Below are 22741 nucleotides of genomic sequence, written 5' to 3' on the forward strand. Positions count from 1 at the left end.
ACTGCACGTAATGTATTGAGTTTCAAAAACTAGCTAACGTTAGCTCAGTGGACTAAAGTTAGTGAGCTGGCTAGCTAGCTTTCCGGGGAGCTATAGGATTACCATTGTATTGACATCCGTATGAAGTGATTTTGTTAAACTGTAACTTATGGCTGGCTTGGCAAAAATAGGCTCAAACGTTGGCTACAATATCACTGTTATTTTATAATATGAAAATATTGTGGCATTTATGATTGCAGTATGCTGCTGTTCAGCACTGCATGCATTATCGACTTCGGTTCTTCTGGAAATTGTGTGTTTTAAAAATAATCTATGATGATATGTATTGAAGTTGAAGTATCTTTATATATACTTTACAAATATACTTATATTACATATAATATTTCCAGAAAATCTAACTGTGGATAGGCATGCTTATGCTCAGTATTTAGGAATACTGCTGTTATTGCCATACAAATTTGGAGTGTGTACCTTCCATATTATAATTCTATATTGAGCACATATTTCACAAGCAATATATCAATAAATCTAATTACCATGGAGTCAGAGCAAACATTTCACAGTGATTTATGTGTGTGAGCAGCCTCTTGAAACCAGACACTGAATTCATGAAAATGAGGTTTGAAAATGCTTACATGTCAACAGTTTCAGCAACAAATAACAGTGCCTGCCACTCATGGGTGGGATAATTCTAGTACTGCATTTGACACCTGAAGCGTCTCAGAAACAATTTGTTCCCAAACCATGTCAAGGACAGAAAAGCAGATTAATCTCCTCTGTGTGGCAGTGCAATGGGACGTAATTGCCTTTGCATTTCAGTTACACAAAAGAATTATCTTGACAGTCTGGGGGAAAAATGGTGGACGATTATCCGCAATATGAAAAAGAGAGTTTCAGATTGATACGTTAGTCCATGTGGGTCTGTGTAGAGAGCCGTTGGCTTCCTGTGAAAGCCTATGAAGGACGTGCAGGAGGAAAAAAAAAAAAACAGTAATGTGGACTGTGCAAAATGGAGACATATCCCGGCAAAAGGTATTGTATTGCACTTAGTTGAGCAGGAGAAAAACTCTTCTGTATCAGGATAAATGATGCACTGACACAAAGAAGCAGAATATCATTATGTGAGAGGGAAAGTTCTAGTGTTATTGATTGCAGAGCAGAGTGAAACATTTCATTTGCTGCTAGGTGTGTGCTGCATGTTTAATGATCTGCAGCTCATGCCGCAACTTGTTCAGTCACCAGGGAGAATTAAGCATTAGAAAAAGGTTTTGGGGGGGGGGGGGGGGGGGGGGAGGCGCTAGATTCAAAACAAACAAAAAATGAACAGCAGCTGCTTCAGTTGGCAAACCTCACACAGATTATATCTCACCAAAGATAGCAGCCATTTGGGGTGGATTTGTGATGCTCAGAATTTGAGTTAAATGCAATACATTATATGATCAAATACATTTGTAGTGGAGTAGAGCAAGGTGGAATGATAACACAGTTGGCACAATTCAAATGCCATTGAAATTGCAGAACTCTGGTAGAATTTTTTTGAGGTTCATTCCAGCAAGATGACATTTGGATGGATGGATTTATTCCAAATAACCATTTTTAGATATTTTATATTAGTTTTGCAATATTAGTACTAAAGGTCCTGACTCGTTGTCATCATACGAGATCTCATGGCACTTTTTGCAAAGACAGCAGCATCTTGTTCAAAGATGTTGTCCAACAGCATCTTGTTCAAATGATCAGTATGGCTGTTAAGGCAGTATAGACAACTCCCAGTTTGTTTGGGTAAATTGAACCCTCCCACTCCCTGGCAGCTGATATGTGGTGAGAACTCACCTTTCACTGCAAGGCATTTTGTATTCTGAAAGTTTGTTCTGAGGTGATTGGGTGGGGGAGCGGGTAGCTTAGAAAACAATTGCAACCTACAGTGTTAGCTTTAAAAGTATTCCTGGTTAATGATTCTACCTTTACTTGTATGTCTTTTGAATGAAACACTCCTCTGACCTAGGCTCATCACTTCTTTTGCGTTTAGCTCTGATAAATTTTGCAAATGAATGCCATTGAGTAGTATATGAAGGCATTTTAGGGTGCATAATTCTATGGCACAGTGTGCTGCTGATGTTAAGCTATTCTATGGACCCCTTGTTCCAAAGATAAATGTAAGCTAATGGACACAAATATAAACTAAGACAAAATCACAAAGATTCGCTTTATGTCTTGCAGCTCATCCCTAGGGTGAATGTGTAAAATGGAATTCTACCACACTTTTCATTGATCTCGAAGCACTTCTCAGCAAAGTGAAGGATGACTTCACCTCAGACAACACCGATGTGTAGCACCCACCAGGGTGATGCACGGCGGCCATTTCACAACAAAATGCTCATCATCCATCAGCTGAGATGCAGGGTGGGGGGGGGGGGGGGGGATTTATTTAACCAATTAAATTGGGGGAAGATTAGGTGGCTAGATTAAGAGAGCCAGATTTGGAATTTGAACAGGACACTCCGGGACCTCCTAAATCGTTGTGAAAGTTCCATGGGAGTTTTAATGACCACACTGAGTCACTGAGTCAGCTGAGTCAGAACCTTGGTCTAACATCTCGTCCAAAAGGGCCATTACAGCTCCAGTTATAAACTTTGTTTCTAATTTTGACTGGTGTGTAATCACTTAAGTTCATACTCAAGGTTAAAGATGAATGCACCATAGTAAAATGTACCTCTAAATACCTTGTGCTGGGTTAATATTGTGTATTTCAAAGTAAATAAGGAGGGGTTCAGTGTTTGTGTGGACAGTAGCAGCAGGCCCTGTTGGTTGCTGATAGATATGTGTGCATTAATTCAGTGCGGTTCCTTTTGTGAACTTTCTATGGTGCTGCTCACGTCTCAGTATTTTTATCCATGGCAGGCCGGTAAATATGTATACAGACTCTACATTTAGGAATAGAGTTCAGAATAGTGCCTGCTGCTAATGGATGCTATCTGCTGTGTCAATCACAAGCCCATGCATTGTGTTGATTTTTGATTGACAGGCTTGTCATACTGAAAGAAACACTTGAGGATTCTCAACTGTTAGTGTCTGCATATTTTTGCTTATTCATTGATTTGTTATTTTATTTTAGCTGCAGCAGTGAAGTATCTGTTACAGGGTATCAAGCTGCCTGGAAATGGGTGCTATAGGGTGACAAGGTTGTCACGTTTTGTTTCTTAAAATTTACCTACAGTGTACTTCCACACTGTAAAATATGAAAGTTGCCACATGCATGAAGGAAAAATGGGAATTGCCTTGTGCTTTAAAGTGTGTTAGCTTGTGTGAAGCTTTTCTGCTTAAAATATCCTCCCCAAAAAAGATGGCTTTTTCTCTTTAGCATTCAGTTGCATGAGGAATGTTTGAGATAATCTGTTGCAGCTGATGATGAAAAGAAAACAAGAAAAAAGAAAAAAAAAGACTTCCATTTGAATGATTTCCATTTTATAATTACTTTTTGTTTGTCTTATCGCATGCAGCTCACCTCTTCAGGATAAATTTTGTTGCCATGGATATCCTATATTTGTGACTGATAACAGAAAGGTGAGCTGAAACACATTTTTTCTGCTAATAATCCTTTCCTGTAGCTTGTACATATTCAATATATGATGTCTGAGCATCAGACCTGTATTTGTGGGTACTGATGTGCCAGATCACAACTGTTAATAACCCCAAAGCAATTCATTAAAACCCTTGCCACTAAAATTTTCAGTGCCAGATATGTCAAACAGCAAATGGAAAGGAGCCAGGTCTATTATTTCCTGTTGTAAAATGCAATTAACTTCTTATGTGTTGATTTAAGAATTACTACAGCACCTGTTTTCCTCATAAAAGATACTCAAGATATTCAAGAATCACTCAATCTTAGAAAATTTTGGGACATCGTTTTCATTCAGTAAATGCAGGGGAAATTCAAGAGTGAAAATAAAGGACTTTCCAGACGACGAGAGATGACAGGTAAATTGACACATCATGTTTTAAATATAGACGTTGGTGTAAAAAAAGAACAGGAGAGATAATTACAGCATTACAATTAAGAGAATCTGTGGTAGAGACACATGCATTAACCTAGAGGAAGTCTGAGAAAAGTGTGAATGTGAGCTTTCAGTTTGTCTAGACTCAGAGTTTGCCATGGATTTGTACTTCTACTGTTCATTTCCAGGCAATATTGAAATAATTTTATGTAAGTTATTTTGATTCTGCCAGAACCCAGAAGGACTGAGTTGATCATTTCTTACAGCAAACAATCTGCACACTAACTGAAGAAATATCATACTAAACCTCTATTTACATTAGGATTAATACATTAATCAATATATTATTAATAGCCACAGCAATTATGATTGCAAGGGCATTGGTGGAAAAACCTAAGAGGTCACGTTTAATACTGCCATAAAGCCTTCATAAAGCATTAATATCACTTTCATGAGCGCTAATGCTTTATGAAGCACTAGGCAGGAATGGGATGCAGAGGACGGTGTAGTGAGGGCACCCTGGCCGACCTGTTGTGTTGGTAGATACAAACACCACCTTTAATTGATTCCTTATCGCATCTTTTCATCTTCCTCACTTCGGCTTTTACTGTATTTTATCGGAGTAGTATTTTTGTTATTTTTCCTCCCTTTTACTTTTAAGCTGGATTCAGAAAATGGATTTATTGATAATAATGTGACCTGAAATAGCAAATTTGATGAGATAATTCAGTACTTAGCTTAATATTCACATGAAAGGACCATAGAAAGACTTTCATGACCAATGAACAGACATAGTGAGACATAATCTATGGAATACAAGGACAGGCAGGTCGTGATAAATTTTGGACAAAAATAATAGAATCCAGTAGGCACATGAAAGCCTATTGTGAGAGAATCACACTGTGAACTTTTTCTGTTAGAATATGGATTTCTCCCATAGTCAAACCTCTATCTGTAACTTCAGCCAATGGTGGTGTGTAAACATTTTCAACTAAAACAGGCAGTGATTTGGAGGCTGACTGTTTAAGAAACAGGGTCTAATTGAACTTAATTAAGCAGCTTGAGGAGTAGCTATCAGAGGGTAAAGTTGGTCCTGAAAATTGCAGTTATACCATCCAGAGGGCCAGAGAGCGACAACTGATTTGATGAACAGCATAGCTATTTGGAGCTTCCTTGCATTAAAAGCTGATTTTCTCCTGACCTGAGTGAAGACAGGAAGTTAGTTATCAGCAATTACTTTGGAAGAGTAACTTCAGTTGTCAGAGACTGAATGTTTAGCAGGCCAAATATGATAGGTTTCTGCATCGTTTTAATTGGGTTATTAGGTAGCATATGTTCCCTGTGGAGTCAGCTTGGGAAGTAGGATAGTAACAAGATGCAGTCGCAATGGGATGCATGTCTGCGGTTCAGATGGGGAAGAAAAAATAATTCTTTCCAGATTCCTTGCAATCTGCTTTTTTTTTTTTTTTTTTAACAAAGGGCAGGCTTCTCACAGACATAATCCCAATCAATTTATTGAGCCAAATGAGGTGGAAGGGAACATTCAGTGGGGAACTCCTTGCTGTGTCATCACAACCCGCAATTCGTCTCCCTGGCTTCTAATCATCCAATGGCTGTCCAGGGGGTGCGGTTGTGTGTCACCTGAATACCACCTTCCCTGCTGTGTTTGATTGCTTCTGCTGCCCCCAGCTGCAGTTTCCACCCTCTTACCGCTTCAGTCTAACTGGGGGTGGAGAAGACAGTGTGGTTGGGGCAGGGGGATCGGGGTTGGGGGTGGGGTGGGGTGGAGATGGCGGTGGGGATGTGGCCAGGTTGGCATTGGCTGAACCTCCTCTGGGCAGATACATTGTTTGGCTATATGTTCTGACTGGGTCAACACCGCACAGCTGTGCACAACCAGTATGTCCAAGTATAATAAATGCATTTTCATTACTTACGAGGACTGTCCCAATGGAAATATATTAGATGCACAGCAGGAAGTGAGGCAGTGACAGATAGACAAACCCCTGCTGCTGAGTATTCTTACCTCTGTTTGCAAATCAGTGTTGTCCCTGGCAATGTCTGCTCTTTCTTGGACTAAACCCATCACCCTCTCTCAGTAATTCTGCAAGCATCTGCAAAAAAAAAAAAAAAAAAGAAAAGAAAAAAAGGCCATATGGAAATGACTCAATATTAAGACAAACTCTGAAGGCATTGTGTAATTATTTATTTTCCAAATGCTTAAACCCTCTCTCTCTAATATTAGTCTGTACAAACACATTTCCTTCACTTTCTTTAAAGCTGTCTGCCTCGGGGTCGCAGCGAGCATTTACATTTTTGTCTGGGGACAGGCTGTGTGGGGTAGTGGTTAGTAATGCAGACCAATGGCCACGGGGTTTTGAGAGGATGCCGCAGCTCTTGACTAATGCGTTTCACTTTAGCACTGAAGTGACATCATGGCTTTTTATGGCTTTTAAAAAATGGGAGAGATGCCTTGGATGCAGTTGTCTGCTGATGAAGGGGATACAGTATGTCTGCATGCAGTGTGTATCAAATGTTGAGAATTGGCCCATACATTTATTTATTTATTTATTTATTTATCATTCCTGTACTTGCAGATGGTAATCAATCCTGTTACAGTCTGGTTTGAATTACAATGAAATTTAAGGAGGTCTTTAAACAAGGTCTAAATCTTTGGCAAAAAGTACCATTTAACTCATGGTAATTTGATCTACATACAGATGTGGAAATACAATCCAATTTTCACCAACATGAAACCCAACAACATTAACAATCTGATTGAAAAGGCTCCCCTTGCCAGTATTTAACTTTTACAGAATGCACTTCATCTGCATCTGTATCGGAGATACAGATGTTGTAGTTGCTGTGGTCAGCCTGTTCCTATCCTTAATGCAAGCTCCATGCCATGCCCCATCCCTCACCACACTGTGTTCTGCAAAACGCTTGGACTGCGCTGACCCATGAATACACAAGCAGATGCAAACCTGAAAATAAAATGTAACTTTAATCACAGGTATAGAATTGCTGGAAGCCCCAGTGAACTTAAGGGTCAGATATAATGTATCAACTCAATACTTATGCCAAGAGCATTACAGGGAAGATAGGTTGTCCCATTTGGTCCTATGCTGTTACTGTCTTTTAACTTTATGTGTGATGCATAGTTGTGATCACATGTCTCTAAATTAGGGTATTTAATTTGTGTATTTGATTTTTTTTTCCAGGAAGACTGCTCCAGATTCTATAGCTGCTTAAGCAATTTTAGACTGTTGAGGACCATTTACTGCATGTTCTATGAATAATGAGACTTGGTAATATAATCATAGGTGCTCATGCTAAATGCTATAGTTATTCGTACTGATAAATAGATAATAAGAGCTGGTTTTGGTCTGTGATGGATATAAATGCCTGACATTTGTCAGGTTAATAAAGTATTTTATTGCGAAAAGGAATTTATTGTTCTCACTTTGGTATTACACCCGTAAAATGCAATGCCATAATAACTTATGAATAATAATTGCCCTACATTTCAGGACATTTATCCAACTCGGAGTTTCATTTTGATTCTGTTGAAGTAACAATGTGAAGACTGAGCTAGCACAGCACGTGAATGGCCCTTGTTCGGTAGGTTGTAAAAAAGCCCACTGTTCTTGATGAGACAGTTGTTCAAAATTGGTGACATTGGCCAGTAACCCATCTAGAAATGCCTGTTGGTGTACATTTGGATGCAAAGGTTTGATTTCCAGATGGGGCACTACCATTGTACCCTAGAGCGAGACAGTTAACCTGAATGGCTTCAGTAAATAAAAGCTGTATAAAAGGATAATGGATGAAATGTAGGTCACCTTGAAATAAGGGCATCTTAGGAGCAAGTAATTGCAACAAAGGACCATACAAAAAACTGACCCGCAGTTCATGATCAGGAGATTTTGCTGTTGAACAAAAGCAATATTTAATCTGGATATCTTAACTGGCTCAAGGTAATGATGGAGTATGTCCTCTCTTAGCATTACAATACACACTGTGCTGTCTGTATGGTCAGACAGTTGCAAAACGCTGGAAACAAAATTACGTTGGAGGTGAAGCAGAGGGCCTGTTGTAATTCCAGTCCACACAACACTGTTGTAACATAATATGTTTTCAGTGCAGTCTGAATGATGACTCCCTTGAAGCATCTTATTGCCATATGAGCAGACAATCATTCAGCTGAACCCACAGGTGCACTGATAATTGTATATTATATGTCACAAAAGCAAGAGCCGGGTTCGTGGGGGGAGGGGGGGTGCGAGTGGTGGGGGAAGGGAGGAGAGTCATCCCATAATTTCCAGTGGGGACACGCAATCCGATCGACAATTAAGCTGGAAAGGATCCACAAGGTGTGAGAGCGATTCTACCGGCAGAGATGACAGATTCACTCTGGGATTCCGGGATGGAAGGAGGAGATAGGCATGGGGCACATTGCGGATCTACGTGTCTCACTCTTCAAAGCCCTCATTCAGTGAGGCTCTCTCCTTAATATTTCATTATCCTGCTCTAGGCTGGCAGGGGAAGTGATAGCAGGACACACAGAGGCCACGGCGCTTGCTCTAGCGAGGGATCCGCGCTTATCGCTGAGTCTTCATTATGTCCTCTACCAATTACTGTCAGGATAATGAATGTCGTGTATACATGCCCAGAATACTTCCGTTTGTTAGATCAATTTTGTAACAATGATCATGGTCCAGGATATCTTTGTTCATTTATTTTTTGTTTCCTCCGGTGTTTCCTATCACCAGGAGAAAAACAATGTAGAACTGTCTCAGTGAATGAGTGCTGACTGACACTGCAATAACAGGGACAGCCCTGCTAGTGATTAGATGTGCTGATCTGCTGAGGACATGATGAAGGCTGGATTCTATCAAAGTGATGGGGCGAACAAAAACAATCACACATGCACAAATACACATATCTAACCACGCGCGCGCGCGCGCACACACACACACACACACACACTCTCTGTCTCTCTCTCTCTCTCTCTCTCTCTCTCTCTGATGTACACACACATACTATGCACACAAACAGACATACACACACGCACACACACTCTGATGCACCCAGACTCACATACACACCCATGTGCATGCACAGACATGTACATGCACATACAGTATGTACTCACACACATGTGTGTGCACCCACACACACACACACACATATCATTATGATCCATCATTTAATTAGAACAGGATCCTATCTGCCAACATTTTGCATCTTGTGACGTGCAAACTCAGATTTGAAAACATTAATGTTTAATACTTCCATTTAACTTGAGGTTCCTTGAAATTGCCACTTTGGCAACACTAGGCATGCTCAGAAGATCTTTCATTTACAGCGTTATTGCCAAGGACGATACTGTGGGAAACTGTGAAATGCTTAAGACAGCGAGCTGTCCCTCCAAGCTCTGTGTTTCCAACATGTGTATCGCTTGCCTTTGAGCGGTGTGAAATGTACCTGCCATTCTTAAAGTGCCCTCGGTACAGATTTAACGGGATTTACTCGTTAGCTTTATGTAAAAGTCATGATCATATTTTACTATGCGATATGGGTAATGCTTCTGTGTGCAAAGACCATTGAGCAGAGGCAGAACGAGCTGCCTCATTCTTCGTGCTGGAGGGAAAATGTACATTGATTATTTTACAGAACAGTTGACATCACAGATTATTATAATAGGAGAAAAAAATGTTCATATGCCCCTGACCGCTGGACCCCTCCCAGCCTTGGACCATATGCAGTGCATAGTCATAATTGAGCCCAGAAGGGTGGACATACGTCGTTATATCAGGGACCGCAGAGAGCCGCAGTATTTTAATGATAAGAAGGCTAGCTTTTTAAGTGAGAGCCCGAGTGCAGCTTGCAAGAAAGGTCTAGAACGGAAGGATAGATGAAGTGGCAGACAAACGCCTTTGTGGGCAGACAGCTTGATTAAATCTCTGCCCAGAGGAAGCCAGTGTCAGCCAACTCCAGTCAGTGAAAAAGTTCTGAAAGAGTTGGGAATGGGGGGAGGGATGTGACCCTTCCAGGGTCCCTGTACCATTGGTATAATGTTCCCCGGGGACATTTCGCAGGCCCACATCGTTCCCAGAGACTACGGCACAGAGACTATTGCACAAGTCAATCGAACCTGCCTACCAGTGAACAAAAAAGACAAGTGTGTCAAACTCGAGAGAAGAGCATTTGCGTTTACCTTGTATATGAAATTTGGTTAATGGAAACAATTCAAGTATGTGCTTTGTTGAAGAGTAAAATAGCATTGCCTCACCAGACATGAACCTGTAACTTTACTACAAGGTCCTCACTGCTAGCATGTTTTACATAGCTTGCAGAATTGAAATGCATTGCTCAGATTTTACACACCTGACTTTTGATCTCTTGAGATTGCATGTTCAATACAGTATTTTAAAAGTCCAGTTAAAGAGATTTTATTTTATTAAAAACGATTGCTTTTTAGTGACGTATGTTAGCTTCAGACTTATGTTCACTCAGTGTCATAGCTGAAGGTAAACCTTGATTGCATATTAAATTGAAATACTTTTAGGCATTAATAATTGTCAGCGGTTGACAATAATTGCAGAGCGTGACTAATACAGCATTTGAATGTCACAATTTAGCAAGTAAGAAATCCATAGAGTGTGGATGGGAATGTCATAAAGCCATTAACTACGTGGGTGTTGATCAATCCTGCCCCACAGCTCTCCTTGGTTCAACAATACTATGAATAGAAAGGATGAAATGGCATAAGAAATCAATGCCTGCCATCATTTATGAATTCAATTGAAACAGATGCAGTCTTAAGTACTTTGTTGTCACTTGCTTCTCAGTTTAATTGATTATTTTTATGCTGTGCCAAGATTCCACAACACGGATGTAATAGATTTTATGCTGTCAAATGGAGATTGCCTGTGTGTGGAAAATAATGTACAGAGACCCATGTGATGCTCTGAAGAGGAAATATGAATTCAGATCATATCTGTCGTCATTTCTGAGATTAAAAACTGCAGTATTTGAATAAGTCTGCATCTAAAAGGCAATGCTATCCTTTAATAAGCTGGCATTTGCTTTAGAGGTACCTTTGTCTGTACATCTAAAAAATACTTAGTTTACTATAAACATAAGGAACTGGAAAAAAACAGTTTTCTATAAAAATGTTGAAAAATATTTTTAATGTTAGAAGTAGGTTCCTCAATATAGCATGCATTTATATTTTTATATTTCTTCTAGCCTCCTGTTTCCATGACATTTATTTCCTGAAAGTATTTCGTCATCATTATAAACTGGAATATAATGTCAGTGGCACTTTAAACCTAAATATACCACAGAAATAGGCCCTAGCCATGTCCTGTAAACGCAATTTAAAGTTCCCTGCGAAGAAACCAATCATGGCACAATTTGGCGGCCAAGGAATAAAAAAAAAAATCCTCCCCCATCATGGACATCTTCAAAACAGTCTATAAATAACTTGGCTGGGTCCATTCAGGAGTGTGTCAGGGCGTAGTTTGAGTATGGGCTATAAACTTAGACGGGCACAAAACTGTTGGATTCTGGGAGCCATAAAGCAACACAAAGTGTCCAGTGGGAATGATTTCTGGGAATTTTACGAGCTCTTTTGCACAGGCAAACCTGGGTTGTAAGTTGTAACAGATGAGGAGAGATAGAGTGATGGTGGAGAAAGAATGAAGGCATTTATACATTCTAAGGAGACAGGGGTGTGATATAGTGATGGATTTTCCTGAATGTACAGTTGAACTTTCAATTTTGCTGGAAACAGAAATAGAAATGTATCACTGCCAAGTGTAGTTGCTGTACCCGTTGCTTCCAAACTCTCTCCCATGCAATATGAGGTGAACGTAGAAACATCCTTCATTGTGTTTTGATTACCCTGAAACTGCTATATTTAAAAAAAGAAAGAAATAAAAAATCAGAGACGTGGAAAGATCATGCTGCAGTCCTGAGATCCTGTCTTTGGTGTGGTGCTGGAATGCAGCTGGACCTGATAGATGTGAGATGTGGCTGCTAGCTAGGTGCTTCCCAGGAGTTCACAGTAACTTACACTAACCTGGATGTGTGAACACAAAACCACACTAACTTTCTGAATGCCTCAATATCACTTTGCTACAGCACTGCACAACAACTTCCCCCTACATCTGTGTAGTTCATTTCAGGCAATTCTTCAATGAAAATTGTCTGAACTGATTGAAGGTAGTCATTATGCTAAAAAGCACATCTCATATTGTTTTTACCCACAGTGATATTCCTCTGCAATCTATACTTTAGCTGTGTGTGTCATGAATATCCATATGGCCAGAATGCTTGTTGACCAAGTCGTACCAGAGGAACTCAGTTTAGAATTTCAGTAATATTAATCCTGATATGAAAAATACCTTGTAAAAAACAAAATAAACAAATAATTTACATCACTACCGGAGTCTTTAAGTGAACAGAAAGTTACCCATGCAAAAAAAGAACATTTTATGGTTTTGTATTTCTTTGTCTGTCTCAAATGAAAAGCTCTGGTTGGTATTAAGGCTGACTTGTGCGGTAACCATTTGAGCAGCACTGTTACCTTCCTGGGGTAACACGCTCTCCTTGTTAGATCGAGGTCACATATTGAGGCAGCACACAGTGCAGCTCAATTCTCATAGTGCCACGTGAATGTGGCACACTGATACATCATTTTCCATCTCGCAGATATATTGGTTCAATCTGGGAAAAAAAGCTATGAAACATTTAGACATTTAAACGTGTGAAAAGCAGCATGCTCGTGAATGGCACAATCATTCTGCTTTCTAAATTTATAATGACATTGTTTTAAATATTCATGCGAAATTAAAGTTTTAAACAGCCACCCTTTATATATGACACCAATTAAACAGACTGACAATGCCGTGCTCTTGCAGACACGCTACGTGGTTTATGCTTGTAACAGCTAGCAAGAAGCCTTTTTTTTTCTAGTGGCTGTGCCTTGACGGAACAAATTCACTTCGCAATGAAATCCAGACCAATCTGGCGTCAATTAAAACAGCAAATTCAGCTGTACCCAAACACATTGCTCCCACTAACACAATGATTACATTCGGCTTAATTACAGAAGCAGAATTTAATTTAAAATTAAAAAAGAACACTTACAGTTAAATCTTTGCAAACATGGTTTTAAGTATTTTATTTACTTGTTTTTTTTCCTCCTTCAATTATCTGACAGTTAGAGAATTGCCAGAATTTCACCTGTTCATTAAAAAATAGCCAAAGAAACATAAATACATGAATAACACAACTGCAAGTCTCTAATAGAATTTATGATGTTCAAGCAGAAAAGAGGTGGGGGGCAGTGCAATTCAGTTGCAGTAGTCCAGACAAGAGACATCCAGGGCCTGAACCAAGGAGCTGAGTCAAGGGAGAAGGCAGTAAGGGAGGGGCATATTCTCCAGATGTTGCAGAGGAAGAACCTGCTGGTCCTGTTCACTTCCACTTGTGTACAAATGTCTGTAGTTAAGCATCACTGCGAGACTCTTGGTGGTCTGTGCAGCATACTTCAATGCAGCGTATTGTTATCCAGTTATGGAGAGGTTTTGAGAGGATGGACTGTAAAGCAGTTCAGTCTTTGCAAGGTTAAGCCTCAGGTGATGTTTATTCATCCAGAATGGGACGTCAGTTTGGAAACCTAAGATGCGTGATGAGACTTGTGTGTCCAAGGGGGCAAAGGGAGAAAAAGTGGGTCTCATCAGCATACCATGTCACATGAAAATTCATGGGGAGTAATGACAGCACAGAGGGATCTAGTCTACTGGGGCAACATGAGGTAACCCAGCTCAGAGCCCTTGGGGACTCCAGGTGAAAGGCTCTGGGAGTTTGATAGATACTTTCTCCAGGTCACCTGGTAGTAAAGCCCAAATAGGTAGGAGGAAATCAAGCTGTGAACAGTACCAGAAATGCCCATCGCTGCCATGGTAGACAGAAAGACATAATTGCCATCTTTGTCAAATCAGTAGAAAGGTTTGGAAGAATTACCTTTGCGGACTACTGACTACACCACTTGTGTAACCTGTTAACATTTGGCCATGTAGGTGAATGTCAGTATGTCAGTGTTTAGGTTGATAGAAGATCATCAGCAGTATCACCAAAAAGATGAGGTTTAAAATTTAAAATTGTGGCATACTCTTTGCATCAGAAAAATGGTTTGCAACTTTCATATACCTAACAAAGTAAAAACATATGTGCATCCAATGTTTCCAAAAGGTTGACAAACATTCCAGACAAAGAACATTTTATATTGCTATCAAGCTAGGCATAGTATACTTACTGACTATAGTATAGCCAGCAAGCTGAACCAGCTACAAAGTTTAGGTCAATCATGAATGTTATTTTGAAATGGAAGATTAAGTAAGGATTATTTTGCATGAACTAAACTGAAAGCAAATACATATTTCCAAAATCCTCTTACTGTGAGGCGTTTCATCTCCAGATGGTTAGTGCATGTATTACACACTGGTTTAATGACCCCAGTCACTTAACATGTGATGGTTTACCTTTTTATAAGGTCACCCAAGTCATGATATCAGACACAGAATCTGTGTATAAAAGGTTTTTTTGATTCCCTTTGGAAAATCCACCTTGCTCTCTGTTCAGTGCTTTGTGACAAATTCCATTGTCCGTTGCACTACAACAAATGAAATTTGATTCACAGATAGATACTGTGTAATGGGAATCTATCTGGGTTATACATATACTGCCTGAATACCTGTTTTGGGAATGAATAGATTTTGAATAAAATTTGTTTTATATGTGTGTGGTATAGTGGAAAATGGTGTGGGCTTACTATGTGAAACAGTATCTTTGAACAAGGTGCTTAACCTGAATTGCTTCAGTTAATAAATCAATGCTGTGGATAAACAAGGTACCCATTTTAGTCATGACCTAAGGAATGACTGACCTGAGAAGAGCAGAGATAATTGTACTGTACTGTAGATGGCTATCACGCTGTGAGTTCATCTTAATGGAGACACACTTTCTGCCTGAGAACAAAAGGTATTTCACCCTATCAAAATGGCAACTGGCTGTTTTCCCAGCCAGTGAACAACATAGGTTAATATGACACTAGTTGAAGGTGTGTCTGGGGAGGGGGGCTGGAAGTGTCTAGTGCATGATTTTTTGATTCCACAGGGTGGAAGAGGCCAATCTCAGAGGAAAGATCATGCTAGTGAGCTCTATGGAAGAGTTTTATATGGAGAAATTCAGAATCCTCCTGCTATCGAAGTTCATTAAGGTTTTGGTCATTTTTGCAAAAAAAGACAGTGATTTATGCCCGGAGCCCTGTGTAACAGAGTCTCATTAGACACAGTGATATTGTAAATCAGCAGATAATTACAGCATACATCTTACACTGCAGGGCACAGTGATTCACTTGGCTTCTGGACCAATCATTAAGACCAGGATAATATATAAATTGAAAATGGGATTTTCAAGCAAAACAATTTCCTTCTCATTTTGTCCAGGAATGAAATGCGAGCAATGGATATCATTGCCAACAATAGGAAAATATGCACAATATTCACTGCATTCATTTTGTTAATCCATAAGCAATACGATGCATGGTACAGTGTACAGTCTCCTAATGACTGTTACCTGTTTATTCTTTGTTTTCACTTTCAATATTTTATGATGTGTGTCAGTAGCCATGAAATATAATGTCCTAAGACAGATATCACATTTATTAATACAACCATAATATTTTGCATCCTTTCTCTCCAATTTTCTGTATTTTTTGTGGTAGTCCATGCAATGTATTGAAAATATCAAAAACAGAAAAAATCAGTTATGTAGAGTAAGCTTAAACACATAAATAAATCAATATAATACAATCCTTTTCAGTCCACACTTTTATGACCAAATTTTCCATATTCTGGAAATCCATTCTCATCTCATTCTTGTGTGACAGTTGCTTAATGAACTTTAATTTGATTTTCAAACCTCCCCACTGTAACACTGCAAAGGTTGATTTTGGAAGACATTCAGTGTAATCCATTATTTGTTCTTTGACACATTAAGTTTAAACAACTGCTCTTTTTGGCCCAATTTGTACACATCATTTAGAGTTCAGCAGCCATTGAAATTAATGAAAAATATGTTTTCCAAGATCTGAAAGAAATAAAATGTTACATACTTGCTTAAAGTTAGCCCACATCTTTAAGGACAAAGCAGGATAAGAGTTGAATTAAATTCCAGCCTTGATGTTCTTGTTTGTGATATTTGTGCTTAAACATTATTTTTGCTTCTCTAATCATAAGCATTTGAACAGCGAGTTGAAAGAAATTTTTATTTTGGTAATCTACAGTAGTTTTTAATAATATTCTCAAATTCAGTTCAATCTTCGAGTCCTTTAATCTTTTACATTATTTTTTCCTATTGTAACTGCTTATTTATTAATATTTGATAATTTTCCCAGGTGATTCATGTTTGTTCTATTTTTGTGTAGTGTATTGCAACATGTGCATCGGGAAGCAACATTTCATGTTTTACTTTTAAACACAACTAACAGATTAATCTTAGTCTGAATTTCTGGAACCCAGAGGGTTAAATCCGGTATGATGGTCACGGCATTTGCTATTTTGTTCCCTTGTACACATTGAATAGTTGAAAATCCATTTAGGCACTCTTTAATACAACCTTGTGTACATGATTTTTAAAAATAGAAAATCCATTTTATGCACACCATGAAAATAACAGGAGCAAGCCAAACAAACTGGGTCCATTTTTCTCATGCTGAGCAAAGGTTTTGTTGTTTTATAATGAATATTTTTTTTTCTTTTTCACTCATTTTCTGCCTTATAAGACCTGCATCCGCTTCATCTTTCTTTTTGCTATTTGCTTCAATATGCATATAACCATATCCATCTCTTTCTGAACACAATGATGGTTAGAAAACCATGACTAGCACTGTTGTTAAGGTGTTATAGAATACACCTTGTCAGAAGTCTGAAGCCTTTTTCTCTCTCTCTCTAATTAGGGAACTTTACCCCGGGCCCGAACTGAACTGAATCCTGAATATCTGGACCTCAGATCCCGGGCCGAGCTGAATCCAGAATACTGGACCCCGTGCACACCCCTAGTGAGTACTGCTGGTGCTGTTTCTACAGATGGTCATTGGCTTCAGCACTCACTGCTTTAGCAGATCATGTCCCTCCATTCAATCTGCCTTTCCATGGGTATAATAATTTATAAATCTGGTACATTATCATCAATAACATAATGAAAAGGTATATTTGAAAGTATATTCCAATTTTTATCGCATAGGCTGCATATTTTCCCTGCAATGAAGACATGCCATGTTATTTCAGCTGGTTTTGGCGTGTCACTTATTAAATGCTCAATATGCAATCCTTTAGTAATACAATAAATCAGGGGTATATTGTTGTACAAATTTAAGTAATAAAAAACCTTAAACATACATTTTTTAATCTTATCTTGATAAAATGTGTCCCGTGATTTAAGTCTGAAAGGAGAAGTTTTTTGTTCCCCACATGAACAACCAGGTGGATGATTTTGATCAGCAGTGCAGGTCAACTGTCAACAGAATGTGGTTTAAAACATTTTTAACACATTTCTATTGGCTGTGCCACTGTGGAAATTTAGGTGACCAGGAGGTACAGATAGTTAGACAGGTAACCAGAACTAAGCACTCATCTCAGCTTTCTAAGTGATGTGAACTGTGACAACTATGTTCCAATGTTGTAATGCCCTTATACTGGTATAAGATATTGTAATTGTTTTCTGTAACTAGTGTGTAATAAGCACATTATTACAAACAAAGCACAGTAGTAAATGTGGAACAGGGTTGTGTTGTTTGTGTCATTATACAAATTATCTGAATATCCCTTGCCCCTATCCTGAGCATAACTCCAACTTCAGCTCAACCCAAATTATAAGTAAAACCTTATCCCAACCCCATAACTAACCACAAATCAAGCCTCACTATTTATCACAATTTAATATGAAATGTGAAAACAGTTATTCAGCGCACACTTGTAATTGCACGTCACACAGACTGATTTAACTAGAGTGTAGTTGCACAGGTACATGTCTGCTTAATATGAAGGGTGACTCCAGCGGTCTAACTCACTAAAGTGAGTGCCTGTCTGCGCCCACAGAGCTGTTTGGAAAGTAAGGAGTATAATCAGCTTGCCATCGGCAAGGATACGTGCGCGTCTCAGTCTCCTGTCCAGGCTTGTGCAGTCGGGCCTTGACGCTCCTGCCATGTCCACTCTTTCCTGGCCTCTGTGGCCTGCCCCTCAGGCTCGCATTCTGGCCTGTTCTAGGCGCTTAAATTGGATTTAAAGTGGAGAGCTGGACACTGCAGTTATTGTGTTGCATTACGCCCAGTGTCAGTTACTTGCAGATTCAGCAGGGTGACATGGAACCTGGGCTCCGGTTACAGTTTGTGAAGTGTTTCCCGGTGCTTTTCCCGCACGCAAGCCGACCAGCTTTCTGCCAGGTGTCAAAATGCATGAAGCAGATGTAGGGCAGCTTCACAGCATGTTGTTCCAACCTGTAACAGCGTGGAACAGTGGGTACAACGGAAGCAACTACATGTGCACACTAAGATGGGCTCAGACTGAATCTGACAGCTATGCACTTTGTCCTTCAATTTGAATAATGAGGCAAAGGTAGGCAAACAGTGCTCAATGCATTGTTTCATTACTTACACAACTTTATGGGTTCAGATACCAGCAAAATTAGTTAATTAAAAATATTTAAGGGATCAGAAAAATGTAACACTTATTTAAAATCAGTGCACAGGGCCAACTCAGGAATCCTGCGTAAAAGTTGTAATCACCCTACTTTCTTAATTAAAATTGGTCTTGTAAAGCAGGATAATGGCAAATGTTGGGGAACTGGAATGCAATTGCTTTAAAGTGTACATGCATGCTTAAATCTCTCAGCTCGAATATCAGACCCACAACTATATTGGCACTATGCATTACATGCTGTGGCAAGTCTATGGGATAACCTCATACAATATTTATGAATGGAAGACATTTCTTTGAATGAGTCTGCAGGAGGGGGAAGTGTGTATGATGTGAATCATTTTGTTTGACCTGAAATCTATAAACGTATTATAAATCACATAAAACATACCATAGGGCAAAAAAGCCATATTTTTGCTGGTTTTTTTTACGGTTAGACTATTGACGAAATGTTGTGTAACCTCCCAAGTGATTTGATGTACCTAATCTAACGGTCTGATGGAAGGTAATCTTGAAAAGCTTGGATCGTGCTCACCCTTGTGTGCAGCTGGCTGATTTTGATCAAGATTATTGATGAAGCCCTCTGCCTGAATTAGATTTGCCCCTGCTATTAACAGAGGTACGTGTGACAGAGATAACTGGTCACTCCTCAAGGATACGAATGGGAACACACTGTTAGGTACTTTAGATGGGGCCTAAGGTCTAAAAATATTGTCTGCAGTGGGTGCCGCTTCCCAAATCTGCCAAGCCTAACTGAGAAGGAGCTAAAGAGAGACTACATATAGATTTCAGATGAGCTCCATAATACTGTTTTGATCAAGGCATGTGTAGTAATCTCCAAAGCCATGACTGAAATTAGTCTTAATCATTGCTAAAACAATAACTCATCAGGCACTATTATGGTTTCCACATACCAATATAGGAAATAAGAATGGAAAAAGGAAATTATATTTGCATTACCATTTGAATTTCATAGAATCTTAGCCATGGTACACCTTGTTCCTTTATAATCAGTGGCTCAGGGCTTCAGTGTGCCACGGTGGTTATGTACGAATTTTCTTTGCTCTAACAAAAGAAAAAACAGTGAAATGTACCACAGAGACACAGCAATCAGGTAACTTTTAAACCTTCCACTCTCCAATGTTTATTTAATATTAAATTATGGAAAAAGTAAGGGTCCATTAATCAACTGTCACAAATAACAACATGATGGTCAGCTGTCAAAACCACTGGTCTGGGGACAGGGAATTTATCTGCAGGTTTTGGCAAGCAAATAAAATTAGTTATGCAAATTGCCTACTCTAAGCTTCATCTTTCGTTACACTCACTGTGAGGTGAGTTATCATGCTAGATGATGAATATTGCTGTCAAATAAAATGAGAATGAAACACTAGAACCCCCTGAATACTGAGGTAATCTGCAAATGACAGTATGTGACCATAACTATTAAAGTTTTTCATTCTGAAATCCTGTTGTGTCACAAATGATGTAGTTTTAGGAATTAAACTGGAGGCAGGCTTGTTTTCACACTGCAGTTTAAGGCCTGCTCTCTCTGCTACTCCTTCATTTGTATGTACTCAGCTTTTTTATGCGCCTGAGTAACCTTTTATTAATAACCTGAATAACTACCTTTTATTTCTACAGGCATATTCTGTGTGTTTGGCATTTCTTTATGTTCCACGTGTTTAAGCTTTAACCGCCTTCTGTTTTCTTTAGTGACAAGATGTAAGCTAACTAATGAAAGTGTCACGGCTGCTAGTTGTACTGCGCTCGCAGTTCCTCAAAATGCAGCGTGATGCAGTATGCACTTACCCTGCTCTTTTCCAATATACAACAATTTAGGAGGCGAAAACGAACTTGAGTCAGCGCAACCCGTGCAGTATTTAATTGTGCTGCTGCTGTGTATTTTTAGCCTTTAAACTACATATAGAGTTTATAAACCCTGAGAGGATTGTCAGTTTGATCATCGGTTGTTGTCATGTGTAGCTCAGTGTTTTACCTAGACAGTTACTCTCCCGTATATAACACACGCTGATTTTGGTATGTATTTTCACATTTATTTTAACACTCTACTGCTCCGCAAACTTGCTTTGTGCCCTCCAGCTCTCCCACCAGATTCAAAGTACACAAGAGGCTGTGTCAGGGGATTCCCCCAGAATTCAGTGGGACACAGGTAGTTAAGAATATGCAGTCATATTAAATCTACAGGAACTACAAGCCTTGTTTTGTGACTGTAACAGGAATTAAGTCAGAATTGAACCCAAGAGGAGAAATGTATTCAGTGCTGCTAGGGAGGCAGTTAGGTTTAATAACACCTTCACAGGTTTTGTTTAATGTTCTTCCTACCGCTGAGGAATCTTCATGGAATTAGGACTCCTTGTTTCTTGATATAACACACAACCCATCTCTTTTGAATTTGATTGTGATTGTAAAATTACCTTTGATATTTTGGCTAACAGGGAACTGTTCCTAAAATAATTCGCTTACTCTTCTACATGTCGTGAACAGTGTAACAGTGCACTGTTTTTATGTTGCTGTCCAGGGTTACTTAGAGAGAAAAAGATGCAGTTTTTGAATCAGAATTAGCAGCTACATTTCTTTGGGATATATTCTGCAAAAAAGGTCTTGCAGGCTGAATTTACCACAGTTATAGTTTAGGGAAGTAATATTCAAACAAAGAGACACATGTACAGTCGTTTACTAGTCTGCTATCCTGATAAACGTGATCTCCTCTGACCCGTTATTCCCTCATCTGGGTTCATTGTTAATTTAGCTTTGTTTTGTAAAGTATTACAAATGGATTTGAAGGTTTGACCTTCTAATAATACTAAGAGGGTAGCTTAAGAAGATGAACTTTAGAATATATATTCTGGGCCTGATTCAAACCTACAGCAAATCATTTAGCATTATCCCTATGACTCAATGCACTTTGCTGGAAGGGCTTTGCTTTTATGTGTGATCTCCCCATCCTGGCATGAGGTCACCATGCATTTTTGTGTATGCAGAGTCGGCTTGCTTTACAGTCTATGATAGACATCTTCAGCACACTGACATCTGAGATAGATAACAGTTGCATGTTTTCTCAAAGCCATTCTCAGGCCCATTCCAAAAGGAGCTGGATGACATGACTTTACAACATTGCCCTTATTCCACAAAACAGCAGTAACAAAATCCAAATGTACATCACAAAAGTAATAAAAGTAATAAAGTACAAGTAATAAAATAATCCACGAAGCTTTGAATGTGGTTCAAATGATGGCTCTCACGCTTGAAGGGATTCCATACTGATGAAATGTGATTATCTTTGCATAAAGGTGATTTGAAATGTAGCTCACTATGGCAGTGACATGTGAAGTAGTAGCTTGCCACCAGGGTAGAGCTTCTGTGAGCTGCTCCTCAGCACTTCAGCTCATTTTTGCGTTCAAGTAATTGTACTCTCTTGTTTGGTGATGCGCATGGCTCATTTTGTCTTCAGTTGTCAATGGTGAGTATAATTATGATGATGCTTGATGGCCTGATCATATGTAGCCACAGTATTTTTATGCATGCATTTTTTATGGATGCACAAATTGTTTTCTAGTATCACAGAGTTACTATGGTTCTGCCTCAGAAGCTGCAATGTTGAAAGTAACTGCTTACAACAGACGCCTTTACTAGTTCAGTAATTAGGCAGTTCCTAAGCACTCCCAGTCGCTAGAGAAGGAACGCTAGGCCGTTACAACCATGACACTCAAATGATTAAATTGTGACAGGACTTTAATTAAAGGCTTTATTACTGTTCATGGTTTAGCTTCCACAAAACGTGAGAGTTGAATTCCTCCCTGCCCCATTACTTTAAAGAAGCTTTTTATTTACCAGCAACCTATTTGCATGTAAGGGTAATTACTCCAGTTTTTTGCATAGATACCACTGAGTCTCCTTTTACTTGGCATTTTTAGCCTAATTATTGTTATGGACTACCTGTTTTATTAGAAA

General features: G+C 39.1%; 1 protein-coding gene across 2 annotated transcripts in view; it reads left to right on the forward strand.

Annotated features, from left to right (window-relative positions):
- LOC118785545 (protocadherin-9) overlaps positions 1 to 22741 on the forward strand; it is a 190402-nt gene that overhangs the window by 25574 nt on the left and 142087 nt on the right. For both annotated transcript variants that reach the window (XM_036540269.1, XM_036540270.1), the window contains exon 3: positions 17029 to 17130. In XM_036540269.1, the coding sequence (XP_036396162.1) occupies positions 17029 to 17130 (102 nt within the window). The remainder of the gene's footprint in view (positions 1 to 17028; positions 17131 to 22741) is intronic.

Source organism: Megalops cyprinoides, chromosome 11 (genome assembly GCF_013368585.1).
Source record: "Megalops cyprinoides isolate fMegCyp1 chromosome 11, fMegCyp1.pri, whole genome shotgun sequence".
In the NCBI taxonomy this organism is placed as follows: Eukaryota; Metazoa; Chordata; class Actinopteri; order Elopiformes; family Megalopidae; genus Megalops; species Megalops cyprinoides.